This window comes from Jatropha curcas, chromosome 5 (genome assembly GCF_041381405.1).
Source record: "Jatropha curcas cultivar XTBG-Jc1 chromosome 5, XTBG_Jcur_1.0, whole genome shotgun sequence".
In the NCBI taxonomy this organism is placed as follows: domain Eukaryota; kingdom Viridiplantae; phylum Streptophyta; class Magnoliopsida; order Malpighiales; family Euphorbiaceae; genus Jatropha; species Jatropha curcas.
Window position 1 is genome coordinate 19,768,626 of NC_143155.1, and position 19,248 is coordinate 19,787,873.

The 19,248-nt window shown below is 32.6% G+C and overlaps 3 protein-coding genes across 3 annotated transcripts; 2 read left to right on the forward strand and 1 right to left on the reverse strand.

Moving 5' to 3' along the window:
• The first annotated feature begins 302 nt into the window (after positions 1 to 302).
• Positions 303 to 6,948, forward strand: LOC105635690 (RNA-binding KH domain-containing protein). The gene is made up of 7 exons (XM_012218767.4): positions 303 to 639; positions 1,219 to 1,304; positions 4,885 to 5,030; positions 5,913 to 6,032; positions 6,115 to 6,231; positions 6,432 to 6,575; positions 6,661 to 6,948. Exons 1-7 carry the CDS (start codon positions 515 to 517, stop codon positions 6,808 to 6,810), a joined length of 888 nt encoding a protein of 295 aa, XP_012074157.1. The 5' UTR covers positions 303 to 514; the 3' UTR covers positions 6,811 to 6,948.
• Positions 6,949 to 8,050: 1,102 nt separating this feature from the next.
• Positions 8,051 to 11,694, reverse strand: LOC105635689 (Calcium-binding EF-hand family protein). The gene is made up of 5 exons (XM_012218765.4): positions 11,434 to 11,694; positions 9,879 to 10,120; positions 9,236 to 9,438; positions 8,722 to 8,890; positions 8,051 to 8,493 (listed from the first exon to the last, which is right to left on the reverse strand). The coding sequence occupies exons 2-5, from the start codon at positions 10,072 to 10,074 to the stop codon at positions 8,393 to 8,395; spliced, it is 669 nt and encodes a 222-aa protein (XP_012074155.1). The 5' UTR covers positions 10,075 to 10,120; positions 11,434 to 11,694; the 3' UTR covers positions 8,051 to 8,392.
• A 2,869-nt stretch (positions 11,695 to 14,563) lies between these two features.
• On the forward strand, positions 14,564 to 17,728 carry UBC30 (ubiquitin-conjugating enzyme 30). Its single transcript, XM_089721943.1, has 5 exons — positions 14,564 to 14,703; positions 15,572 to 15,649; positions 16,504 to 16,631; positions 17,066 to 17,170; positions 17,361 to 17,728. The coding sequence occupies exons 2-5, from the start codon at positions 15,580 to 15,582 to the stop codon at positions 17,502 to 17,504; spliced, it is 447 nt and encodes a 148-aa protein (XP_089578069.1). The 5' UTR covers positions 14,564 to 14,703; positions 15,572 to 15,579; the 3' UTR covers positions 17,505 to 17,728.
• Positions 17,729 to 19,248: the final 1,520 nt, after the last annotated feature.

Consider the following 19,248-nt stretch of genomic DNA (forward strand, 5'->3'; position numbering starts at 1 on the left):
CAATTATTATTATTATTATCATTATAATACTTAGAATTAATATTTAAATCCAGTTAGTAATTCTGATATTTATATTTAAATTTATTGTAAAAAATATTTGTATTTAATTAGCAAGTTGTAAAAAACAGCAAATTAAAATACATGATAATAGTATTATGATAATAACAGTGTTACAGTAAAGTAAAAATTGAAATCGTTTTCAAAAAAAAAAAAAAAAAAAAAGAAAAAAGAGTAAAAAATGAAATTAAAAAGAATATAATAACTAGGTATATATATAGTAGTAGTAGATTTGCACCGACGCTAGATAGAGAGAAGCGTCTGGTCGGGATCACCCCACCAGCCACAACCATAACCACAAGATCAAAAAATCATTACTCGTACACCCTCTCGCTCGTCGATCGCTACTGGGATCTTCCTATCCTACTCTATCTTTCTATCTATCTATTATAAAATTTTTCAAAGAAAATCCGCCAAAACGGATATTTACACGGAGATTGATTGGAGTATTAATAAAATGACCACATCAGGCGGCGGTGGCGGCGGCCGCTACATGGCCTATTCTCCTTCTCCGTCCGCCCCTCACTCTCCCCATCTATCTGGCCTCCGCTCCGCCTCCTCTGCTATTGTGGAGCAAGAAAAGTAACTTTTCTATCGCAGATCTAGATCATCATTTTCGTTTTACTCTCATTTGTTAACTAGGGATCTAGGTTTTTTATATGATCGAGTGTGTTCGAGTTTGATTCAATAAGATTTGTTAGTTCTTTTTTTTTTTTTTTTTGGTCGGAGTATTACTCACTGTGTATGATCTAGTGTTATTTGATTTTGCTAGACTAGTAGCAGACTCAGTGGTTTATAACTTCATTCAGATCAAACTTTTTATTTGTCCATTGTGCACCGAATTTCATTTGTACTTTACTACTTTATTAACTGATCATGCTGCTCTTCCTATATCTATGTGTTTTTGTATTACATTTGATTTCTCACCCACTGTAATTGCGGTGAAATTTGGAATGGTTTAATGGCTTCTGAAGCTTCAGATCACTGATATAAGATGATGTTGGTTCCTTATAGAATGCTGTGATTTACAATCATTTCCTTGATCCCTCTTTTCAGTCATATTCTGTTATCAATATATTTGCTATAATGAACTAGCTACAAACTTCTTATTTTTAACAGAGCATGGTTAATGGAATGTGTTTTGTTTCTTTTCAATTGCAGATATCTTTCAGAGTTACTAGCAGAGCGTCACAAGCTTAGTCCATTTATGCCTGTGCTCCCTCATACCTATCGATTGTTAAACCAGGGTGAGTTTCATAAAGTCACTTGTCCATTGTAGTCTATTATAGTGATAGAGGCAATACATGAATTATGGTGTAAATATTTCTCTTTGCTTGTGTATGGGGAGTTAGATCGTGATGCTCTAACTTCTAATATATAAATGTTAGTTGAACGTATGGGAACAAATTGTAAACCATATTTGTTTTTTCCAGTAAATCAAGCAACTGATAAAAGAAGGTGATTAGATCTCTTATCCTCTAGCTTCTTTTTCATTTTGCAGTAATCGTGTTTAGGTATGTAATTAGCAATTCAATGTATGCAAAATGCTTAATGAGGATCATATTTAAAATGTTTCTGGTACATATAACTTTAAGGGTCAGCAAGTTGCATGATTCTGTGCTCTCTCTTTAGTGAGTTAGAACATAAACCTCCATGGCTACACCATCTTTTTTGAAATGCATATGACCCCCAATTGTTATAGACATGATTAGGAAAAGGGTATATTAAAATGTGTCAAAAAGCACTCGCTTAAGCAATGATGCGAAGCGTCAAGTAGAAAAGTGCTTTTAAATATCAAAAGGGAGGCGCATTCAATGAAGCGAGGGCCTTTTGCGCTTGGCCGTGCCTTATATCAAGTGCAAATCGAGTAAAGCCTTCAGTTTTAGGGATTTTTTTAAGTACTAAAAAGTAAGTGTTTTAGAGTCTTTTCGCTTCCTAATGACTCTGGAGACAAATTAAAACAATTAAACAAAACAGGGTATTTTACCTTTCAATTAGACTTGGACTTTGGAGAAATTGTTCTTTATTAGTGGTCCCACGGCAGGTACATATGTTTTTTAACCGCAAAGTGTTTTAGAGTCTTTTCACTTCCTAATGACTCTTCAGTGACCATAGACTTGGAGACAAATTGAAACAATTAAACAAACAGGGTATTTTACTTTTCAATTAGACTTGGACTTTGGAGAAATTGTTCTTCACTAGTCGTCCCACAGCAGGTACATATTTTTTTAACCACAATTTTTTATTAATCTTTCTTCTTTTTCTCAAGACTCTACTTAAAATTTTTTTTTCCACTCTACGCCAATAACTTTCAGCCTTCAAAAATTTTGTCCCTAATTCTTCATTCCGTCTATGAACTATGATCTTTCAGTCTGAATTTTCTCCCATCAATCACTTTCATCTCAACCTGAATTTTTTTTCCAATTCCGAATCTTTTTCTAATACTGAATTTTGTTTCCAATTCCGAATCTTTTTCTAATACTGAATTTTTTCAATTCCAATATTGAATTTTTCGCAAGACCGGATTTTTTTTTCAAAGTTGAATTTCCAATACTGCCTTTTTTTTTTTCAGAGTTCGAATTTTCCAATACTAAATTTTCACAAAATTATTTTCATGACTGAACTTTGTTTTTATAATCTGACTGTAACTTTCAGCCCTTTAACGCTTTAATTATTGACCTTTTTTGCTCTAATTATTGACCTTTTTTTTTAATTCTTGTTTTAATCCATCATTTTTCTTTTACATTTAACTTTATTTTTTCGACATTGATCATGGCTGCCCTCTATTAGGTGCTGAATTTTTTTTATTTATATAATTAGGTAATTTTTTAAATAATTTTGCACTTCAATAAAGCGAGCATTTTTTTTTGCTCTTTGCGCTTGAAGCGATGGGGGATGCATCACTTTGGCTGCTGCTTACGCTTTTAACTACTTTATGTGAATCCTTTGGCTTTAAGTGCATGACAAACTCGCAAATTGCTGTTAACATCTTCATAAGCATGAAATGATGATGGGTTTTAGGGAATTGTAAATTTGGTTTATTCTGATTTTGGTAATATCTTGTTGAATGAGCACAAATTTTTGGCACTGAAAGGAAACTATTAGAGGAGCTAAAATTTTGCTACTGTGATAATTCGTTAAGCTTGACATGAAAGGAATTTCCTTTAGTATTTTTAATAACTGAGAACATGCTATCATTGAGTTGCATTGACATGCATATAGGTGACTCGCATTCTTGAGAAACTTGGGAAATTATCTGAGTCATAACAATTCGCACATGGTGTAGGTTAATGTGCTTGACTTTGTAGATTTATTCGTTGCTTATGGGTTTTTAAATCTTTGATGTTATTGGATCCGTTGGTGTTTGGTTTCTTGCCTTATTTGATAGTTTGGATGGTTCACTTTTGGAATCCTTTAAGCATTTGAGATGATAGGGGTCGATGGAAGAGGATGGACTTATCGTTTGTAGATAGTGTGATTGTGTGCAAAGGCACAGAATGGATGAACTTTTGGCTATCTAGCTTCCTCTGTAAATTTGCTTCTATTTCCATTGGCATATATGAAGGCATCTTAATGCCTCTTGTAGAAACTGAAGTCTTTTGGACAAGTAGATGTAATATGTATGCAATGTAACTTAATTTAGGGACAGAAAATGGATTTTTGTAACTTTAGAGTCATATGGATTGCTAGATCTTTGCAACACCTAAGGCTACTTTTGGTGGTAGGAATGAGACAATAGTGGATATAATGATACCAGAGGAAACGAGTCAAAAGTTGTCTCATCCTTTGTAAATGCAGATACAAGAAGTAAACATCCTACAGAGAAAATTCTGGGGAAAAATAGAAAATTTTAACTTCTTACTTTTGTCATTGACAAGCTAAGCCTGTGAAGGACAGAACAAAAATGCATTCAATGCAAGACAAACGGAGATTAGCTCATTCTTATTTGCCCTGTTCTGTCTTCTGCACCAGACATGATCTAATAGGATCCTTACCATAAGTTATTGAAGATTTATATGTTGTGCAATGTTTGGTATAAACACTGCCTTTGTATATTTACTGAATAAAATAAAAAGGAAGACTCTCTAAAATTTAATTAGGCAGACATATGTTTGAAATCTGTGGAATCTGCAGAGAAGTTTTTGAAGTCTTGAGAACTTCGGCGGTTAATGTCAACTAAGCATCTGCTGGGTTTTGTTATAGAAATTGTAGCATATATACTCACCAAATTGGAATGCTGACTTTATTGCCAAAAGAGGGACTTGGATTGGCAGGTTTCTGTAATGGCTTTCTTTTTCCATTTTGATTTTCCTCCTAAACCTCTGTCTTTGTTGCATGGAATGTCTTATTTTTAACACTTGCTGTTCTTTTGGCCATTCTGTCAAACACATGGAACCAACTTTCATATATACAGGTACTAACACTTGGTGGTGAGGAATTTCTTTATGGTGCTTGTTTTATTCTGGCTGTATTTTTTGGTGGTTCGTTAATGCCCTGCGATTATCTCTAGTTACATGGCTCGGGATTATCTTTTGTGAATTGGTTAATTTTATGTTTCGTTAAACTAATTAGTCAAATTATTTGTAACTCTGTTATTTGCTTATTTATGCATAAGGTAGGTTAGGACTAAATTATGTGGTCCTTAACTTTTCATATCAGAAAAAGTTCTTCTGAAGTTTAAATATATTTAATGGGGCAAGCATTGATTCTTAACTAACTCAGTTAACAATCCGTCTTGTCTCTCCATTTTGTGGTGACTGCTAACCAATCTATTAACAAATGCTAACTGGTACATCTTGTTCTTGAAAATTGACATTTTTGGAGCAGAAATATTGCGTGTAACTACACTGTTGGGGAATGCATCAGTTTTAGGTCAAAGTGGGCTTGAACATGCTAGCCCTCTGGCTTCTGGAGGAATATTTTCAAATGGAGGAGCCGATGCAAATGGATGGGCATCACGGTTTCAATCAGAAGTACGGATACTAACCATTAACATAACCTTCTTTTTCCATCTAATTTTACTGTTTTCTAGAAGCATTCCTGACTAGATATTTTACATTTTATGCTAACCCTTAACTTTGTTTGAGTTTGTAGTTTAAATTGCGGAGTTTTTCATGACAGGTAGAATGCGTCTGAGGCTAACATCATCAACCAATGAAAGTAGATCTTAACTTAAGCATGTGTTTCAGAATTTCTTTTTTAGTTAACTTGTTCTTCCCAAGCTTTGTCTAAAGTTTCATGGAGACTCGAACATGATTTTCCGTTCTAATTTTGACAAACTATGGAGATATATCACATAAAACTTTTTCAAAGCCCTACATCTTCTAGTTGGGATGTCTGACATGCAGAGTACTGAGTCAGAGTTTATTTGATTTAGGAGGCCTAAGATAATTGAAGTCCTAATACTTGTGCAGAATGCTAACCTTTTGGTTAACCAATGTTGTATTTGATCTGCAATGTTGCTATAGCAGCAAGCCAGACGCCTTGTGCAAGATAGAAGATAACGAGTCTGTTCAGCTTGCTAGTGGCTCTAAACTTCATTTAAGACTTTGATCCCATTACACTTTCTCTTAGGTTTAGAAGCTTCCATTTCCTTGTGTGGTTATGCTTGAGCATCTGCTTTGAACATTTTATTGTTGTACATGTCAAGATGCACTTTACTTTACTACTTTACGGTTTTGCTTTCTGCCCTCTTGGCATACTGCCTCATGCAAATTCTTTAGAGCTGCTCCGAAGAAGCTATTAATGTTTCTCCGACTCTGAAGCTTCTTATCATTTTTTCTCATCATAGAAAGCTGGACAACGAGCTGTTTATATCATTATGGTTTGACAATATTTAGAATTATGTTGTGCAGATGTCAAGTTTATTACAACCCTCATCAGCACAGAACTGGCTGAGTTCACAAGGCAGCTCATCTGGTCTTATTGTTAAAAGAACTATCAGAGTGGATATTCCTGTTGATACATATCCTAGTGTATGGATAATTTGTGTCCTGTTTTTTTTATTTTTGTCGTAGTTTCCCTTACCTGTGTTATCTAACATCATTCTTGTCGCAGTACAACTTTGTCGGGCGCCTCCTTGGCCCTAGGGGGAACTCTCTTAAACGAGTGGAAGCAAGTACCGAGTGTCGTGTTCTGATCAGAGGCCGAGGTAGCATTAAGGATCCAACTAGGGTAATATTGAGTTTCTATTTTTGTTTTCTCCTCGATGTGATTATGTATTTATTCATGTTCCTGAATATCATTATGGCTTTGACCGTGAATGTCATAATGAACTAAATTTTGTGATTTTGATTTTTCCCTTTGTGCATATATGCAAATTATTGCTTTCAATTTGGCCTTAGTAGTTACACACAATTGTTTATTTCTTAAAGGAAGAAATGATGAGAGGGAAACCGGGGTATGAGCATCTGAATGAACCTCTTCATATCTTAGTAGAGGCAGAATTACCAGTCGAAATAGTTGATGCTCGCCTAATGCAAGCACGCGAGATACTTGAAGACTTGTTGAAGCCTGTGGTTTGTAACTTCATCCTTTTGTGTGTTGATCTAGGTTGCAAGCAACTTTTCCTTGATACTTTTTGAATGTTCCCTTCTTGTACAGGATGAATCTCATGATTTCTATAAGAAACAGCAACTAAGAGAGCTAGCAATGTTGAATGGTACCCTTCGTGAAGAGGGTTCTCCCATGTCTGGTTCTGTTTCTCCGTTCCACAACAGCCTTGGTATGAAGAGGGCCAAGACCAGGGGGTAATGGATCCCCAATTTGAATTGGGCTTTTGGAGCTTGTGTGTTTGTCCTGCCATTAATCAGCGGTTCGCATGCGACAGATGTCGCTGTGTCAGCCATTGCCTCCGACTGCCATCGGGGCACTGGCACTACTCTTGGGTGCCAGTTCTAACTTGTTTCTATAAGTGTGTTTATCTTATGTTTGGGGAGAGTTTAATGACAGTATCACATAGTAAGGAGGCTGGTTGAGTTGGGGGGGGTTTGCTTGTGTATGTTGCTTAAGGCAGTTTGGACTCCTAGACTGCCCCTGTATTAAAATTAGTCTTTACTACAAGCGTGTATTGGACAATTTTGATAGTGATGATGCAAGAATGGTATGGTTTGTATACAAATAGTGAGCTAAGCATCTATCCGTCCTGTGCATCTTCTTTGGGATGGTTTGTTTTGTATTATCAAGTGTAGAATGGATTTGAATTTGAAGGCGGTCTTTATCGTCTTCTCTGACAATTGAATTTGCTTTTCTTCTGCCCATTTTCATCTTTTCTTCTTCCTCTCTTTTTCTTTTTTGACGCTATATATTCCTCTGCTGTCATTATTGCTGTTGCGTTGTGCAGGTTCCTGGATTTTTGGCTGCTAACGAAAGGTAAGCTCAAACTTTGGTGACAATAAGAATGTGGATGAGTTCGATGGGAGAAAATATTTAACAAAATTTTAGATAATCATTTTGTTTATCAGATTGTCGAGTAAAAAATCGCAATTTTTTTTTTTTTTTTTTTTAACATTACAAAATGAAAATAAAGGTGTTCTTAAAATAGAATGTTAAAATGTTAAGAATAAGCAGACGGCTTTTAGCTATTTATGTAGAGAAAAACATAGAGCAATGGCGATGAAATGTTAATGTAATTTAATTAAATACATTTTTAGCATAATGGTTTTGTTTATAAAATACATTATATTAAATTCCACTTTGGTAAGCTTACCAAAATGAATCTTATAATGTCCTAACATGGACAATTTTACCCCTTTATTTTCTTTAGTGTGATAATAGAAAAACTTGTCTACTTTGCCCTCTCCCAATCCTCTAAATTATAACATGAAAAATAAAAAGGGTTTTGATAACAAAGGTTTGGAATTCCTGAAATTACATAATCGGTAATGAGTTTCGTTTCTTAGTAATGACAATATAGAACAAAGACAATATGCAGAATCATCAAGTCCTGCAACTATCAACCATATATATATAATGCTAAATTAAAGATGAAGAATTTGCATATAAAGAAGTATATTATAAAAAGAAAGGGATGATGTTCATAACCTGTCTAAAATATTGCTGCATTCATTCCACTAAACAAATGCAATTTTTTTCCAATGCAACCTTCTGAACTGGTTTCATGCACAATTCTCGAGTATAATAGCATCTTATTAGACCTATATTCGAGTTATACTTCTGAAACTATTTACATTACAAATTTAAGAAGCAATGAACATTACTACTGCACATTCAAATTCAACTGCATGTTATTGGAAACAAAAGTTCAACTGGAACCTTTATCTATGTGGATTTCAACTTCATACATAGACAGCTAGATTCAGACCTTCTCTTCACCTTATTCCTCGTCCTCCGTGTAGTCGATTCCAACCCATCGTGTGAAAGCAAATAAAAATTCCTTGAAGTTCACCGTTCCATTTTTATCCCAGTCCATCTCTTCTGCAATTGCAAAGTGAACAGATTCAGTAATATAACAAAAAGCATCGACATTTTTAGAGAAAGGTGGTACTACATTTCCAATTCAATATTCATAAGCAATTTTCAGTCCCGAATGTGAACATACACGCACAACGAAATTTTCTTTCTTAGAAATAGGAATATTGATCTTCTTATCATTATCGTGCCCGTAAATGCATAAAATGAGTGAGTGAGTGAGAGAGAACTAACCAAATCTTTTCATTGCTATTCGTCCCGAAGGACGTTCACCTGATTCATTTATTGCTTGAACCATCTCATTCTTGCTCACGTAACCATCCTTGTTCTTGTCCAAGAACACAAATGCATTAACCAGTGTTTCAAATGTAGCTTCCAAATTTGGCATTCCCATCCTTGATTTCTAGTGTTGTCATGGAACACAAATATAAATTTAACACTTGATGTTAGTAGGGAACAGAATGGCAAAATGACGATACCCATTTCTCTGCCTTTTATGTGGCTCATATCCATGGAGACTGAAACTATTCCGCCAACAAAGATGGATTTAATATTTTAGGCCAAGATATAAAAATTTTTATGTTTCAAGAAAATTAAATCGAAGAATGAACTTCTTCCAGTAAAGTTAAACTCAATAGAGAACCCATGCTATTCAGTAAACAAATTGTCATTTCAATCAGAAAAGCTATTTACTAAAATATGAGAAATGTCAGGTGATACCAACAAACGATAGCTCAAAGTTGGATACAGAATGAACAGCAGCAGTATCATACTTAAGAAGATAAACAAGGCAGAGAAGCACAATGAACTCATTGAACTCCATGCCCATATCTTCATTAAAATCACACGCCAAAAAAAGATCATCAATTTCCTCCTCTGTAAATGAAAGTTCCAGCTTATGGAAACATTTTCTAAGCTCTTCACGATCAATTATACCATTGGAATCCTCATCTACAAAGACATAAAATGAAATCTTACATTACAAAAGTAATTATAGTATAAAATAGTGTGCTTGATTGCGCCTGTTTAGATGAATATGTCACAGAAAAAAGAGGATTTATATTCCGATATCAAAAGTATTCTCCAAAATTTCAGAAAGTTATGCTATGAAGTAATGTCCTTTGGAGATGAATTTCTTGTAAACGTAAAATCCATGTAATGGACTCCATAATCTTTCAAGGGCAAATAATTGACAAAAATATGTGGATTCTTTTTAACTGCAGTAATTTGTTGTGCAGGTCAGAGATTGAAGTCAAGGAATATGTTGATGCTAAACCATGTTTCATCAATAAAGACCATAAGAATACAATATTTAAGTTTAAACCAATATGTTTTGCAACTGCTAAATGAATCATACTTGCAGGAAAAACAGAGAGAAGCTGGATTACTACCAAATTGCTCAAAGATATCTTTACATTTCCTTAAGCTCTCATCAATTTTTGGAAATTTCAAGATTATGCTGTTGAAAGATTTTATTGCACATCCTTCAGCTTCCCTTCGCTGCATAGCTTCAACCATTTTCGCCTCGAGCTTTGTTTCTGGTATCCAATATCTAGGTGAATCATCCTGTACCTTAACACTTCCCATTTTCAACAAGACAAAAAGAAATGCAGGGTTCTAGTTCAGTATGTGCCTGGGCCAATAATCATATGAAGATGTTAGAAAAATTCTGAGGCTAGTTGAAACCACAAGGGAAGGACAAAAAAGAAAAATCCAGAATCATATGAGTATTAAAATATAATCATTGGTCCAGTTTGAAGTTAAACTTCAATCCACTTCTGTCAATCATTGCCTTAATTTTAACCCCTCTTTACTAAATTCTTTTGTGGTTTAGGTCCATAGTGGGGGCTTCTATAGGAGTTAAGCTAGACTATGAAGACACCCATTTGACAGTTTAAACTGCAAAATAAATAACTATTTCATTGCTGTATTCAGCGAAGGGCATTCCCGTGATAAAATCCTTAGCTAATTGATTATCTGCTGAGAATTCAAAATAAACATATTGGACACAACTGTAGCTTACCGATTTTCTTTAGATAACTTTACACTATGCTTCATGCAACAATAAATTTTAGCTTCACACAACAGTTAACACTAAGTTCAGGAAATAAAGATCATATTATTATCATTTGAAGCTTAATATAGCTCACTCCATGTTTAAACTTAGTCAGAATCTTCTTCAGCATGCACTGACTTGTAAATATCCACTTGTACAATCTGATTCAGAAGCCACAGGTTCAAATCACGGAAGCAACCTTCTGGTGATGCAAGGGAAATGCATCTACCTACCTGCCTAGAGCCCCAAGGCAGAAAGTCTCACGCAGTAGAACACTCAGTATCTCTTTTTAACATATCAGATTTAGCTGTATATGAGGTTTGCTATTTAAATATGTCTTTCTTAGCTGTACACTAAAAGAACAGGCTCAATCATGCTCATCAATATCTACTATTGCGCACATTAAAACTTTGAAACTTAACCAATCAATTTGATCTTTTCTAAAGAATTCTGAGAAGACAGAACAATCTAATTTAAAACACACTCACATTGATTAATTGCCTCAAGAAGAGCATGTTAAATCCCATGAATTTTTATGATAACTAATATCAAATTATTTGCCAATATCACAGCTTTCCATACTAAGATTTATTCTTCACCTAAAAGGAAATAAATAAACAGAGAATAACAGAATCCAGAATTATTCATTTTGTCTAATACAGATCACAAAAGGAAAGTAAAAAACCACTCCTAATCTTGTTTGTATCCTAGATTAAGAAATAAAACCAGCAAATAATTACACAACCAAATACACTAACTAAAAAGTTGAATGAAACAATAATAACAGACTACATATTCAGGAACATAGAAACTAAACTATAAACAAAATCAAGAATTAAACTATGAAAAGACCAAAGTGACAACAGAAAATCAAGAATCAGTAAATGAACCTCAAATGATGTGGAGCAGAAAGAAAAGCTAACAAGAAATGGCCTCCAAAAGAAAATCACAAAAACCAAAGATGACCCAGAAAAGAGTTTCTTATCAGAAACTAAAATTTGCAAAAAGAATTGTGAATGGATGCCAAAGATTAGGAAAAAAGAAGTGTTAGTTAGTCAACTGGGCTGGGGTCATGAAAACACCAAGTTTTTAGGTGAACCCAACACGTACTCACGGACTTGGCGCTTCTGGTTACGCTACTAACAAACCACTTTTTCTGGATTTATCTTTTTAATTTTAAAAACAAAGACAAATAGACAAGATTTAATTTGAAATTAATTTCTATTCTCTACTACGTTATATTATATTGCTTTATAGCTCTAACCCATAAATATCTATTTTGTAATGGCAAATTAAAGGAAGACGTGCACATGAATATGTTCTTTTGTTAAAAAGATTATGATATCTGGTGAATTGACACCAATTTTTGGGGTGAAAATTTTATAAAAAAAAATCATTTCTGTTAATTTTTTTAATTAATAAAACTATATTTATTAAATATTTTGATCTGCGAAACTATACCTATTTTATAACCTTTTTTTCTTTAACACATGTAACGATAATTATCGGTAATTTAATTTGGATATGGGATGTGTTTTTTGTGGGTCAGCAATTGAATCTGCTGAGCAGACTTTAGAGTTTTTGGAAGGTCAGGTTTCAGCATTGTTCCCGAAAAGCAACAAAGTGGTTGACGAGCTTGCTAATGTTGGTGTTCCTGCAGTGTTGGGTTGGCGTGTTTTGGATCATCCTCATCCAATCATTTTTGAGTTGTCAAGTCATGCTGGTTTAAAGTTGTTAGTTGTAATTACTTCCTGCACCAAAATATGAGTCTTTTCTTCGTAATTATTTTATTTCAAAATAAAAATATGTTTTGATTATTTAAATAAGTAATAAATAATATTTTTTAATTTTACTTTTATTTATATTAAATATAATAATCATCTTCAATAAGTTTTTTTTTAGAAGATTTGCAAGTTATTCTTAGTTTTAATATAAATGGTAACTTGATCAAATTATACTTATTTTTGTTATAATTTATTAGAATAAATTACTTTTTTAATTCTTATGCAAAAGTTTTAAGCGACTTATATTTTTAGACAAAATAAGTAATTGTTTCTAGATTGTGACTTGGATTCAAATATATACATTTCACAAGTTGTGCAATTATAGTAAACTTTAGTAAAGTAATTATAAAAGTAACAGAAACGTGATTATTTGTAATTACAAGAAAAGTAAATGAACCATACTTCGGAAAAATAAAGACAGACCTTTCGTCCAGAATTTAGTTTCTTTTTTCCATACTCCTTGATCGTTACTAAAAGACTTAATGAAACACGTCCCGTAACTTTTTGATTTTCCACCTTCTATACATGAATAATCGCTCAAGGAGTATTTTTATTTTGCTCAATTGCAGCCGTCTCTTTTTTATCTCTTTCTTTTTTTTAATTAATTAATTAATAAAATAATATGAATTAGACTACAATTAAATAAGGAGGGATATAATAGTAGATATCAGATTTTGAAAGTTTTTAATTTAAAAAATGTCACTTTGATCTAAACAATTCTAATAATTTCAGTTTTATTAGTGATTTACTTATTTGTCCTTTTATCTGATGCACTTTTGTTTCCTGTTTGGATATTTTTTACCCTGCTGTTTGTTCTTAAGGCTTCTTCTTCTTCTTCTCTTGTATAAATGGTAGACGATCACTTCCTTTTTTCTTCTTCTCTTGCATCAATGGCAGACAATTTAATAATGCAGGCAATTTATAATATTACATTATATATAAAAATCTAAGTTAATTAAATTTAAATTGTTAGAAGAAAGTTTAAATAGGTTGATAAGTAATTTTATTTTCATAAAAAATTGATTGTCAAATTATAATAATATTATAAATATATTTTTTTCTTAATAAGTTATTTAATTATTGAATTTTTTATTTTATTTATTTCATAAATTTTTTTTCTATTATTCTGTGAATTCTCTTATATTTTAGCTCGAGAACGGTTAACCAAACATCCACATTTTAATGTTTTATTGTTTTGCTTTTGGCATGTAGGAGAGATGAGGTTCATAATTTGCTCCAAATTTTGACACAGCATAACTGCGATCAATTTATTAAATTAGGATTAAATTATAAAAAATAACGATATAATTGTAAATTTTCATAAAATTGAAAGTAAATTGATTCGTCAAACATAAAATTACATGTGTAAATGCGTCAAATTTTACCAAACTCAGGAGTCAGAGATCATATATTCAAGTTCCAAAAATCAAGCTTAGAGTTTAAATATAGTTTGGACTTTATTTATAATTAAAAAAAATATTATGGCTCGTTTACAAATTTAAGCTCGAGCTGATTTTAGATACTCATACTCAAATTTAAGCATGCTTGTAGAATATAAATTTATGCTCAAACTTGAATTCATTTACAAGTATTTCATACCATCAAACTAGCTTGTGAGTCTCATTCTCCGTCATTTCAAAATTTGTCGGTGTATTTATTAAACAAGCTCGATGAGTAATTCAAATTTTAACTCATTAAATTTATCGAATAAACTTGAACTAATTTTTTTAGAATTATACGTTGAACATGGAAAGGGAAACGAAAGTGAGGCTAATACTTACAAATTTTTATCTCAGCGGTACATATTTTAAACTTATTTAACTAAGTCGTCAAATACCTATTTAAATCTTCTTGGAGGAATAATATAATTTAACTATCGGAATTCAAAATCTGTTTAAAATAATTAAATGAATTCTCTTAAAGAATAAATAAATGGATAGATACGGGTAAGGTACCTACAAGTATCCATTTTATATGTAACACGAAAAAGAAAATCCGTCACCGTTTAATCTTATCATTCAGGAAGGAGCAAGCCGGGTACAGGAAGATATTCGCTCTGTTTCCATCCCTGCTTTGACAACCCATGAGCCGGTTGAATCATACACGACACCACTAAAATAAAATAACAAGCCCACTGAGATTGTGACAAGTAACCTGCATTCGTGGCAGAGGGTCACCGCCACGAGGCACCAACTGTGTGTACCTGTACAAATTCTCACCTTTTTTTTTTTTTTTTTTTTTTAAATTTTTAACTTTAGTCTCCTCTCTCAATTTTATGTACGCAAACACACAGAAAACAAACACTCTCGACTCTCATTTTACCTATTCCTAGCTTTAACGGAAGACGGAGCATAACTATCAAACCCTAATCAACAGGTAATCAAAGTCGAAATCGAAGCCCTTGTTTCTTTTTTTTTTTTTTTTTGCTTTTTAATTTTAATTATAATATATTGAATTGCTGTAGAGGTTTGTGATTTTGATTGTTGATTTTTTTTTTTCAATTTTTGCAGAATTTTGTGTATTTCTAGGACAATTTGTTTATATTCATGAACTGTAGTTGTTGATGTGATTTTTTTTAGGAAATAATAATTATTTGCATGTATATTTGATTTTGATTGCTGATTTTTTTTGAAGTTTTTTTTAAACTTCTGCTGAATTGTGTTTCTAGGAAAATTTGTTTTATTTCTAGGAAAATTTGTTTTATTGATGAACAGTACTTGTTGATGATAATTTTTATAGGAAATAAGTTATTTTTTGCATGTATATTTGGAGTGGCTTTTGTTATATTTTATTGATTATTCAATATATAGATCTTCAAGTTGCTTGGCATGTCAGAGCTTGTCTTCTTTTTTGTGATATGTGTGATTCTTAGAGTCAGCCCTTTGTTTGGTTGCTGAAACAATGCAAAATTGATGGAATTATTGATTTTGGGGTGTTTGGTTTCATAGAAGGGGGAGATGCAGTATCTCATAGTAAAATTATATAATTGGTATCAAATGAATGTTGGATGTCCATATTTGAAGATATTTTATGCATAGACCCAATTTGTTTATTTTGCCATTTTTAATATATTAATATTGAGAAATACATGTTAGTTGAGAATTTTTTGTTCTTTTTGTTTTACAATTATACTTACCATTAGTATTATTGAATTGATCATTTCAATCCAGCTGAATTTTTTGATTTTTTAAATTTAAGTTTTTATGCAGTTAGTAAACTGAACTTTATTTTTGAAATTTCATAGAATTTGTGATGGCTTCAAAACGAATTAACAAGGAATTGAAGGATCTGCAGCGTGACCCTCCAGCTTCATGCAGTGCTGGTTTGTTTCTTTAGTATCATATGGTTCCTGAAAACTGTTGTCTTTTTGTCTTGGCATAATTTTGAGAAATTTGATTTTAGAAATGCACTAATCATATTTGGGATTATATTTTATAAAACCAATACATGTTGATGTGTATCCAAGTTTTAATTTTTCTTATACATTGTTGAAACAAGAAACAATAAGAGAGAGGTGATTATTAGAGAGAACTTTTAATGAGAAATTTGATTAGTGCATTTTCAAGCACATATTGTTTGCTAGCTACGCTTGTGTTCATAGCAGAAATTTGACCAGTTCATCTTAGAATATTCATGTTGCAAGTGGCTTAATGTTATCTGTTGTCCCTCAACACATAACTCGTCCACATTATGAGGTCATTTAAAACTCTCTAAACATCTATTAGAGCAATGCTACTGTCCTTTGTGTTGGGTTCCAAACAAAATCATGTCGAAAAAGAAACTCTCTATCAAGCAGCACAATTTTATAGAAAGAACTGGAGGAGAGAGAAAGAGTTTAGTAGGGATTATGAATGATCCTAAAAGTATGATTGTTAAATTTTAATAATAAATTTAAATATAAAATGGTATGATAAAGATTACACAAGTATTGTGACTCACTTTTGATCAAATTAGTCTTAAGGGGTAATACTATTACTTTAATAGGTGTTTAGCGAGTTTTAGGTGAAAAATTGAAATTGAGGAATGATAATGTGCATAAAGATAAATTTGCGAACGATGCTTGAAATTAAGCCTGGTGGAAGTGGATCAAGTACCGATAAGAATCATGATCTTGAGATATGCTGGCCTCATCATGCCTAATTCAAGATTAGATTTGCTTGATTTGTTATTTTATAGGCCCACTTGCTGATGATATGTTCCACTGGCAAGCAACAATCATGGGTCCAGCTGACAGCCCTTTTGCTGGTGGTGTGTTTCTTGTCTCAATTCATTTTCCACCAGATTATCCATTCAAGCCACCGAAGGTAAAATTTTTTTATCTTGCTTAGCAATTTGTTTATCATCCTATCTACAACAAAAAAATAAAAAATAAAAAAGGAAGATTAAACTTGTCATTATTAACGCTACTGCTTTTATTTTGCCTGGAACAAGTTTGATTGAAAACTGCAAAATGAATGGAAGTAATTTTGTGTCTTTTTTATTTGGTTTCACAAATTTTAATTAGTTTATAAAATGTTAAGGACTTCGAGTCTAGTATGTTAATGCACACTAGTGATTGTGAAATTGCTATCAGCTGATTTTCAATAATAGGTCTGATGTTTTGAAATACAAATAATTCTCTCTTCATTATGTGAATGGGGAAGTTTAACTTGTCTATTGTTTCTCCTTTGTTGTCTGTGGTGCATTATTGAATAGCATGTTTTAAGTTGTTTGTGAATGCTTGTTGGGACGTTTATAGGTTTCCTTCCGTACAAAGGTCTTCCATCCCAACATCAACAGCAATGGAAGCATTTGTCTTGACATTCTCAAAGAGCAGTGGAGCCCTGCCCTTACTATATCCAAGGTATTGTTATTTTTTCAATTATTATTATTATTATTATTATTGTCATTTACACATGGAATGCCATCTAACTGTTTCTTTATTCCATCTTACAGGATGCTATAGTTTGGACATTTTAATTTTATTAAGCTGATGATAGACTTGCATTTTGCTTCTAACAAGAGCTATTAATGATTCTCTCTCTTTTTTTTAGGTCCTTTTGTCCATCTGCTCACTGCTGACTGATCCAAACCCAGATGATCCGCTGGTGCCTGAGATTGCTCACATGTACAAGACGGATAGAGCCAAGTATGAGGCTACTGCTCGATCCTGGACCCAGAAATATGCAATGGGGTAGGGTTCTGCGTCTACCTGATGGCTATAGCATGCTTCATCCTATTAGCAAATAATAGAAAACTTCTTGCTCAGCTCTGCTGTCCTTGTTTTTGAACATTATAGTTAGGCTTTATCTTGTCATAATGCGACCTTACTAAAAGTTCTATACTAGTGTGAAAAACCTCATGAAAATTTGGCAAGCACTTTCCTTTATCATTTGTTAATCCATGATATATTGATTGTCCATTTGCATAGGCTAACTGCTAATGAACTTATAATCTATAAATTGATAATCAAATCGGTCTTGTAAAAGTTCATTCCATACTAATCAAGTCTGGGTTAGGTTTTTGTACATTCTCCAATAGACCTGTATATATTTTCAATATGAGAAAGAAAAAAAGTTGTTTTGGTCATGGGTTGAGAATCTACTCTAGCATCAATCTTGACAGTACATTCCGTAGTGGAACCTTACAGTGGGCGGGACTGAAATATGTTCTGTTTTGGAACCTTATTTCTGTTGCAATAGTGGTTATGTCTGTTGTGAATTGTGATATCAACGAAAATTATTTGAAAAATTGCGGTTATGCCAACCCGTGGGGCTGCACCTAAGGAAACCTGCTCTGTATATGTTCAGTATTGAGGTTCTGCAGATGACTAGAATCATAGCACAAATCGATTTAATTCCGTTTTATATTTAGGTAAAGCCGTGTTTTGTCTGGGGAATGCTAATAAAATACTAGCAGCTGTTATTGTGTTTTCTGAAAGGGAATGCATTATGTATTTGTTAAGTTACTTGTGCAGATATATAAGTCCAAATGGTTGGATTGGACAATGCTTAACTGAATTTCAAAAATTCCATCGTAAGGCCAATACCTCTTTCTTTGTACTCTTTCACACGGGACGTTTGGTTGACCAGAAAGATGCGAATCAAAACTTGATGATTCCATGTAATACAAATTAGCTATTCTGAATTCTAATCCCATCTGGGTAAAAATCAAGTTTGTAGAACGAAAAAAGGTTTCAAAGTACATGGTTTTTGTAATATTTTGGCTAGATCATTAAAAAAAAAAAAAAAAAAACTAAAACTTTGCCGTAATTTTAATTGTGCTCTAAATTCATTTTTTTTTTCTTGTAGTATTTTGAATTTTAATTTTAATTGTAATTTTAAATTTTACCTAACTTTTCTCTCAATTATAATTATTTTCACTAATTTAATGAGTTAAAAGAAAGTGCTGGTTTTATTTATTAAACATAATATATATATACTAGTTTCCATATATAACTAATGAGTTTCCATAAACTCTAGTTTTGTTTTGCGCTGTCACTCTTTATCAACGGCAGCTTCTACTTTGTACTTTTTTTTCGCTTCACCTTCTTTCGCTTTCAATCTTTTATTCATTTTGATAAATTTATATCTACGTCTCCTACAATAGATTTGTTCTTTTTTTGGTTTTGTTATTTCTTTTGTTTTCATATTTGGAATTTCTTTTGTCCTTTTTTTTTTGAGTGTGATCCCTTCTTTATGATTGTTTAATACTAATTAAAATAATATGATGAGATGCTCGCTTGGCCGGAATCCCAACTACTGCGTTGTAGGTGTGTATTTTTGATTAATGGAGCCTCGTAGTGCGGCATGTTCTTTCATTGTTCGATATTGACGTATAGTGTTGTAAATTCATCTATGTTCGTTGTATGTTGTAAATTCTTAGAAAAACAACCTATGTATATGAGATCCATAAAAGTTATTATTTTGTCATCCATATTAA